Genomic DNA, 9,489 nt, shown 5'->3' with positions numbered 1-9,489 from the left:
TCTACTTCCTAACCTGGCCTCCGGGATGGGCCTCCTATGGAGCAGGCCTGCTTTCAGCTTGGGCGCAGCCTTTTGCTTGCTGTTCCCTCCTCTCCCAGATATTTGAATGGCTTGCTTTCTTCTTTCAGGTCATTACTGTCACTTCCCCAACACTTTTAGCAATGTTTTCTGCCTTATTTATCTTATCAGTAGTTACTACTCTTTAACTTACTAAATATTTTACTGATTTATCTTGTTTATTGTCTATTTAGCACATAGCAAACATTTGGTTGATATTTGAGTGAATGAATGAATGACTGCAAAGATGATTTCCCTTGTTGAAGATATTTTAAAAATTGCATCATATATTTTGATGGCAATTCTAAAAGTGGTTTTCACAAAATAGTTTGAATAATCATTAAATGTGTGTGTAGTCTCCTAATATTATTGCTTTGAAGGAGTTAAAAATTTTTTTAAATTATAAAAATAATTACTGTTAGTAACTTTAGATGAAAATATAAAAAGAAATTTTGAAGAAAAATATGTTGAAGAGATTACTAAATCTGAACAGATTTCCTTAAGAAGTAATTATGAATACAAATGCAGGATTCTGAGCTGTGAAGAGAAACTGAGTCATGACTCATTTAAGACAGAGGAAATCATATCAGATAAGGCTTTAAAGGCAAAGAATGACTTTGTAGTGATTGAAAGTCGGGAAGCAATAACAAAAATTAATATTAGTACTATATTGATATGTATTAAGGACTTACCATGCGCTAGCATGGGGTTAAGTGCTAAGCACCATGTGCGGTAGGTACCTTCACTGTTCCATTTTATAGACACAAGTATCAAGGCTTTAGAGAAGTTACTTGCCCACTGTCCCAAAGCTTTCATAGTAGAAGCCATACTTGGATAGATGTGTCTGATACCAAAGCCCAAGTCCCTGACTCCTGAGTGGTCCTGACTCTTATGTGGCTGTTGAGCTGTAACAGCAGCTTGCAGGGTGAAAATCCCTTGAGGCATCATTTTGGAAAACAACATGCCATTTCCCAGGAAACCTAACACAGCTAGAGTTTCCTCTACCACTGAACCAGATTGTAGCCATTTTGGCTGAACAATAGATAAAAGAGCTGATCTGCAGTTAGGGCCAAGTTGTTTGAAAAATACACACCTTTAGAATTGGACATACATACCCATAGGGTGAGATGCTGGCAATACAAGAAGCACTTACGAACAGAGACTGAGTGAATGCTTCTGTACCACTTAAAAAGTTAATTCTTCCCCTTGCCCTATTCTCTGTGTGTGTAGTTGATTTTTGCCTATTCCGCTTTATGTTATAAAACCTTACCAAAAGCCAAGCAGCTTTGCTGGTCTAGAGACGATTACTTAATTCTCCATAATATGGAAAATCTTGTTAAATATTTATTACTTACTGCCTCATATCCAAAGCAAAATCTGGCAGAGTCAGGCAGCACATCAATCACGGGAGTATAGACTTCAACTTTCTCCAGAATTTATCAACAAAAGGGATAGCTTCAACTGTGTCAAACAGAAAATACCATCATTGGAGATGCAGGCAAATCACTTTACTGTGAAAAGAAGGAAAATGGTCACTTTAATTTGGTCTTCTCTCTCTGCTTTATGAGTCACACCTGATTTGCTGGTAGTGCGTGCTTATTATTTTAACGCACTTGGTGACTGGGGGCTGGATGGTGTCATGGCAATGGAGATCATTTTTCAGTATCTGCGAGAAAAATTCAGGCGTCTCCCTTAGCCAGTCAGTACTCATGGTGTGCCCCCCACATTGCTGAGAATAGTTCTCAACCCTGTTCCCACTGTAGGGCACTGAGGCAGGAGGCATGCTTCTATCAGTATAACACAGTGTTCTCAGGGGTGAGAGTAATAACTGCCCACTTCCCACTATAGGAAAGCAGAATTTGGGGAGTTTGTATTGAGTGTAGTTTGAAGAATTACATCCCCCTAAGAGGTATTACTGTTACTGTCCAATTGAGCACTAATTGGTTTAGAACAGTGGCACTTGTTTTGCAGTTGTTGGCATCCACCTAAGATGTTTCTTGGGGTATGTGAAGTGGGGGCTGTCCCAAGGCTTTGTGCAGTGTCTGAAGAGATTTTATTAGAGAGTTGAGAATAGCACCTTGGGGAGGTTACAGCTTAGATGCCTGTCATGTTTACCTATTCTTTTTGAAAGAGGCTGCCCCAAGCACAGCCCTATAAAAAGACAGCAACACAGTCTGTTTCCTTAGGATGGGCGGCCATGTTCTGTTGGCATATGACCTTTCCATCTTAGCCACAACTGAAGAACTAGCACCTGGATTGGGGGCGGCCATTCTATAGGCTGCTCAGTGGCTTATGAGACAAACTCAATATAAGAATGGTGATAGAATCAGATTCTCCTCCCTGGCATTTGTTTATGAGATGTATGGAGAGAGTTGGCACCTGGTTGTGGGAACAGAAGTGGAAACACAGGCAGAGAGACAAAGAGCTGTGGTTATGCAACTTGAATTATTCTGTGTTCTGAAGACATTTCATGAGTTGCAGCTGTGGTATGCCAGAGCTGGCTCTATGGCCCCGAAAACTGGTTGTGTGGATCCCTTCCCAACCCTGCCTTCAGAGACATCTGGTTGGTGGGAGTATTTGTACCATGTGAATTGGTTAATGCTGTAGATCGGGGCCCCTACCCCTTTCATCCAGATCTGGTTGTTAAATGTTTACCAGCACACCACTGGGTTGGGGGAGGGATGGTGTAGGAAGCAGCCAGAAGCAGCTACCTCCTTTGGGTCTTTTGCCATAAAATCAATGTTGAACGGAATATGGTAACATGATTGTTATTAAGGCTATAATAAAGAAGACATTTAAAAAGCATTGTAAAATATATGATTAAAGTATCAATGGTTAAACTACAAAACTCATAGGAATGTAGTCAAGGGGGTGGTACCTTTCCTGTTTCCCTAGCTATCAAAGGCACAGGCCCCATCCACCATGCCCACAAAGGATGATCTGACACACCAGGTAAGCCTCTGGTCTTATTTCCACATGTATTCTTTACCTCGGTTACTTGAGGTAACCTGAGTGCATACCAGTTACTTAAAACCAAAAGAGCCCAATGAATACAGTTTTTGAATGCCACTTTTTATTTTTAATGTAGAGAAAATAAGACTGATTAGTATGGTAAAATATATATACACTTAGAATGAGGATTTAATTCTAATACTACTTCACCTCTTCCTGGTAGCACATTACTTATCTATGCCTCAGCCTCCTTAGCTGTAATAGGGATAAAAATAATCTCAGAGATATTTGTAAGGATTAAATGAGATATCAGGTATAAAAAACATCTAGCACAGTGTCTGGCTCTTATCACTCACTTAGTAACTTTTGTTCTTTTCTGCCACGCTTAGCATATTTATTCAAGCCTTTAGAATAGCGGTTGGCAGTGCTGACAGTGGCGTCAGCTATGTTGATACAATGAACTCTGTATTTTTACTAACATGAATTAGGTTGTAATGATATTGTATTATTTATAATTTTATATTTTTGTATGTAAGATTATTCACTAAAATATTTTAAATATAGCCATAATTATTGCAAGCCTTTGGAATTTGCTTTACACTTAGGGAGCTCCTATATTCCTTTCTACAAATGGCTGTGCCCATTTTATTTTTGTTTTTAAACAAACATTTGGACTACGGGCAAAGAACTTTGCAAGGTGTTGTGGGGGAAGTAGAAAAACAGACACTTATGTAACACAAGGCTATAAAAAAAGAGGAAACGGAGGGAATACTGAAGAGTTTCTTCAGTATTTCCAACAACCTAGGTTCTAGCTTCCTAATTAGTCATTTTATGTGTCATTTAAATTCTTTATTCATTGCATTACAATTTATTCACCATTACTTTATCTGGGTCATCTACCCTTAGTCCCATTATAATTGCCAATGCATTAAGGGTGACAATTTGCCCACTTGCTATGTTTAATTCACAGGATGTGGTTTTTTCAGTGCCAGATGTTTTGAGGTGAGCCACTTGCAATGGACTATTTTTTGGTGTATGTGTTTTAATACTTTGCCAGAATTGAGTTTGATTTGAAACAAGGTTTTTGATTTTCAAACATAGCATTTTCAAACAAATAGTGTGATGTACAAATTACCATCACTTTGGTTCATGTTGAAATAATCCACACTCTAAATCTGTTTGACATTTACCCCTTAAGTATTTTGGATCAATAAATCATTTCTGTATCATCTAGCATCTTAAAATGTTTGTAACTACTTAACACCCTATATCTCCAGGTCCTGTCCCATTAGTTTCAGGGAAAAAATATAGTAATTAAGACATAATTATGTTGTCTTGAAAAGTTAAGGGCCATTTGGACTTGATTACCCAAGGAGTTATCAGTGCCAAGGAAAACTCAGGCAATTACAGGCTTGGGCCTGTAATTAAACATATAGGACTGACGTTTTGTTCATCAGAGGTGGCACCTTCTGAATGAATTACAGCATTGCATTTTAGACAAGTTACGGTAAATACAAAACAAGTGTGTGGAGGGGGTTGGGGAGTGGACATGAATAGAGATTGGAGCCACGTGGAGAGAAAGACCAGTGGAAACTTAAGCATTTTGTTGTGAAAAACTATTGTTCAGCCAGCCTGCCTGGGCTCCATATATGGTGTTCAAATATAAGTTTGGGACGAGCCCCTTTCTTCAATTTTGGCCAAGAACACACACACACACTCACCCTCCTCTGCTAGAGAGGGCCAGCTCACCTGGAACGCGTATTATAGTGAGTGCTTGTTCGGTATGTATAGGATGGCCAAGTAACTAACTGGCAGCGCTGCTCCTACCTCACTCTCCCACAACTTTTTAATCCCCTCACCACCAACGCTCTCAACCCCGGACACATCTTCCCACAAGTCCCTGGCTCGCTGTCCGGTCTCTTCGTGTTGGTTTGTCTGTTTCCCACTCCTTCAGCGGTCTCAGGTGGAACACGCCAGGTGGGCGCTCGGCTGTGCTCTGGGGTCCCAAGTTGGAAAGGGATGCCCCCTGGCAGAGGGCGGCCGGCAACCCTGGGAAGGAGGAGGAGGGGGAGGAGGAGAAGGAGGACGAGGCAGAGGAGGAGGAGGAGGAGGAGGAGGAAGAGGACAGGGCAGAGGAGGAGGGAGTTAGCGGCCGCAGAGCCCCGGGCAGCAGGCCCCTTCCGCGGCCGGCGCGCTCCGTGGTCCTCCCTCGCTCGTCTCCTATGCTCATATTTGGACTCGGCTGCCCGTGCCCAGGAATTTCCCGTCATGCCTCCTGCCGCCCCGTCCGTCGCCCGGAGCCGGGGAGGGAGGGAGCGAGGTTCGGACAGCGGCGGCGGCTGCCTGGCCTTTCCATGAGCCCGCGGCGGACCCTCCCGCTCCCCCTCTCGCTCTGCCTCTGCCTCTGCCTGGCCGCGGCTCTGGGAAGTGCGCAGTCCGGTAAGTTCGGGCTCCCCTCCCCTCTGCTCCCCTTCTCGCCTCACCCCTCCCACCCCGACCCTGCCACGTTAGGGTGTGACCCCGAGCCCGGCTTCCATTCCGCGCCTGCTGCGCCCCCTCGGCCGCCTGCGGAGACAGCCCCTGCCTCAGCCAAGAAGGGGAGCAGAAGGGTTGCGCCCCGCGCCAGGGGTGAGGGGCCGAACGGAAGGAGGTCAGGGCTGGCTTCCCCCACACCCGCCGACGGGAGGCGTCTGGCAGCCTCACTGACACCTTATCCTGTCCCGGGAGCGAACCTGAACCCGCGGGAGCCTCTCGCCCCGCGCTGGCCCCCGAGAGAGGGTTCTGGCGGGGCAGCCCGCGGGAGGCAGGGGAGGGGTCCATCCCGGAGCCCTCTGCTCCGTGCGTCGGCCCTGCCAGGGTTGCCGCTCAGATAACGGGCCCGGGGCGTGGGAACCGGCCCGCCAGGCCTGCGCTTTTCGCCGCGCGCCTCGGAGAGGACAGGGGCGCCAGGCAGGCGGCAGGGAGGGGCGCACCCGGGAGCGCACCCGCCGCCCGCCCGCCCTCAGTGCGCTGCTACCTTGCTGCCGGGCCAGACTACCGCGGGCCAGGCTGGCATTTCACAGGCCAAAATCGAACAGAACCCCTAGTTTGCCAGGTATCAGTTTTGTTTTGTTTTTAAGCAGAAAATGGCATCCAAGCCTATTTTTGAAGTTTTACACTGGACTATTTCAAGTCAAACTATATGAATGAAAAGTGCTGTTCTTACCTTATTTGGTTTAGGGCTAATAGCTATCGGAAGTGGCAGTTCTGAAGTCGTTGCAGTAAGATTTCATAAGATAATCTTCTTGAATCATGTGGAAAATACTAGGAGGGAATTTAATATCAGATTATTATTTTAAAAAGCAGTTATTTGAAAGTACAAAGGTAGGGATAAAGGTAAATGTGAAATTGCATGGACTTTTACATTTGTGATGAGTAGTCGTCAAAGCTTCTTGCTTCTTAATTTTATCTGGAATGGAAGAACATAAATTATAATTCCTTAGAGCTGAGATTACTTAGGAGATTTCAGTTTGCTTTTGTTTTTGCTACCAATAGACTAAATTGTCAAATAAGATATGGCAAACTAGGACTCAAATTAGTTGAAACCTGACTCTGAAGCATAGATTATATTCGGTACTCTCTGGTTTATCTCTTCATATTTTCATTTGCAGCGCTGTTGGCAAAATCGATTTTCAAAGACAATTTTGTCTATAAAAAAATCTTCAGGGTTCATATAACTTACAAAATTGTCAGTTCAGATTAATGGCAGATATTTACAATATTTAACTTTATTAAATTTGCAATTTGTAGATAGTAACTTGAGCAGTGATATCGGTTTCAAATTTGTTTCTGCATAGTATTGTTTTTCAAAAAACCCCTGCTTTTTATAGATTCGTATTTTAGAAGTAACTTTAATGGCACTTCTTGGGAAATACAACAGGTTCTAATTTCACATTTTATCAATGGATTTCTAAAAAATACTGTGCTGGATAGCGAAGAGTGGATTTTATTGCCAGGAAATACATGTATGTTTTCTTTTTTATCAGTGATGTGTTGGCTTATCTAGTACTTGTGGTGAACTGGCCTTCGAAGACCAAAATCCACTGTACTGGCCCCTTGCCAGTAATTTCGAACACCAAGTTTATATTTGAACCATTTAAACATATATTCTTTTAATTTTGGTCCCAGCTGATATATCAGTCTAATTTCTGATGACTTTTATTAGGGTCGTATACGAATATCTGGAAATTTTTATATTAAGATAAGTAGCTCTTTGCCATCTAGAATTTCGTCACAGTGCCTAAACTGTCTGGCAAGGTTGCAGCATACAATGTAATTGAGATTTTGAATCAACACATTGCTTTTTGTTTTTAAAAGTGCTTGTTCCAGTATTTTAACTATGATGGTAGGTAATCCATTAAGTCAGAAATCCTTACTGTTTTGCTCAACTCAAAAGAATATCCAAAGACTATCCCAACAGTAAGGTTCATCAGCTTTTCTAATACATATGCCACTTATTAATTAAAAATAGATTTTAAGGCCACGTGTGGTGGCTCATGCCTGTAACCAGCACTTTTGGAGACCATTCCAGGAGGATTGCTTGAACCCAGGAGTTGCAGACCGGCCTGGGCAACATAGGGAGACCTTGTCTCTACAAAAATTAAAAAAATATTAGCTGGGCATAGTGGCTCACTCCTGTGGTCTCAGCTACTTGGGAAGCCGAAGTGGGAGGATTGCTTGGGCCGGGGAGATCAAGACTGTGGTGAGCCGTGATCACACTACTGCATTTTTGATTCTGTCATAATCTGGTCACAATCCCTCTAATTTTTCTGCACTTGTATAATTAATTTATCATAGTTATGGATTTGGTTGATGAATCTGATTCCCATGTTTAGCTTCTTGGTAAAATTATTAAGTTGGACAGTTTCCATGTCTCTTCTAACTCCAAGATCCTATAATATTGTTTTTGTTTATATAACTCTGCAGAGCCGCCTACTACATGTGGTTCAAACTTCTGATTGTCAGCCTGTAACTTGCTATACATGTCAAACTGGTCTACCATAGGCCAAATGTGATGGGTGTGGTCCAGCTTTGGAGAATCTGGATCTGTCTCAGGATTGTGTTAACACCTGGAACATGCACAAAGATACATACATACCTGGACAGATTCCATGTTAAGCATCTATTACTTTTTCTTCCTCATCTAATAGCAGAAAGTGCTGATTATGTCATAGGGTAAATGCCTAACTGCTTTTTGGGGATAGTTAAGCCCAGGCCTTAAGACAGTTTAATATTCAGTTTTGTTATTTAGGTCTGGGTTAGGGATACTGCCAGAGAACATCCAAACATTCCCATGGTTGGGAAGGCTAGTTATCTGTGAGCATTCCAGATGAAATAGCCTATAATGGGTTATCACCTTTGGATCTTACCTCAGAGAAGATTGAGTTGGATCTACCTATCTGATTTAGCAGAATTCAATTGAATTTGGATGGGAGGGTAATCAGCTATTTAATTTGCCAGTCGTTAGTATTTCTTATTGCTGTGTCTCAAGGATTTACTTTGAATATTCTGTATTTTCTCTTTCCTGGCCATGATGGACTTTCCTTTTAAAATGCTCAGCACAGGCTGGGTGTGGCAGCTCACGCCTGTAATCCCAGCACTTTGAGAGGCCGAGGCAGGCGGATCATCTGAGGTCAGGAGTTCGAGACCAGCCTAGCCAACATGGTGAAACCCCGTCTCTACGAAAAATACAAAAATTAGCCGGGCGTGGTGGCGGGCACCTGTCATCCCAGCTACTCAGGAGGCTGAGGCAGGAGAATCACTTGAACCCGGGAGGCGGAGGTTGCAGTGAGCCAAGATCATGCCACTGCACTCCATCTTGGGCGACAAGAAGCAAAACTCTGTCTCAAAAACAAAACAAGACAACAACAACAACAACAAAAAACAAACAACAAAAAAACTTGCTCAGCACAGTCCCTCATCCCTGTTCATATATTTGTCTGTAGAGTATGCTGAAGTCATATTTATGGCTTTAAGGGAAGTACAAAAAAGGAAAGTACAGAAAAGATCAGTAATGCATCAAACAATTGACTTTATGAAAGATTTTGGTTATTGCCTTATTTAAGCTTCTGTTGCAGGTAACAGAAATGAACTAGTTTTAGCAAAAAGGAAGAAAGGAATTTGTTGGAAAACCATTGGAAGTCAAATGCAGGCAGACCTCATTTAGGGCCTGAGATCAGGGACTGGAAAATCTAGAATGTTTCCTGTCTCTAGTCTTTGTTTGCTTCACTGTTCTTTCTTTACTGGTGTTTTTTTTTTTTTTTTTTTCTCTTCATGGTTAGATGTGGCTGCTCAGCAGCTCCTGAGTATTTATGTGTCCCTTCATAAGGAGGAACTGTATTATTAAGCCTTGATCCTAAATTCCTGGGAGGTAGAACCTGATAGACACAGTTTAGGTCACATGGTTGACCTAGATTTTCCCTAAAGTCTGTTCTAATTCTA

General features: G+C 42.7%; 1 protein-coding gene across 2 annotated transcripts in view; it reads left to right on the top strand.

Moving 5' to 3' along the window:
• Positions 1-5,237: 5,237 nt before the first annotated feature.
• The window catches only part of MSRB3 (methionine sulfoxide reductase B3), a 185,871-nt gene continuing 181,619 nt past the window's right edge, over positions 5,238-9,489 (top strand). Inside the window, exon 1 of one of the 2 annotated variants that reach the window (XM_010386906.2) lies at positions 5,238-5,448. Coding sequence is in view for 1 of the 2 variants with exons in the window: in XM_010386905.2 (XP_010385207.1) it covers positions 5,364-5,448 (85 nt within the window). In the remaining variant the exon portion in view is untranslated. The remainder of the gene's footprint in view (positions 5,449-9,489) is intronic. The other variant, XM_010386905.2, reaches the window with a different exon arrangement.

Source organism: Rhinopithecus roxellana, chromosome 10 (genome assembly GCF_007565055.1).
Source record: "Rhinopithecus roxellana isolate Shanxi Qingling chromosome 10, ASM756505v1, whole genome shotgun sequence".
NCBI lineage: Eukaryota > Metazoa > Chordata > Mammalia > Primates > Cercopithecidae > Rhinopithecus > Rhinopithecus roxellana.
Note: the sequence above shows the minus strand (reverse complement) of the source record. Positions and strands in the feature narration are given on the sequence as shown.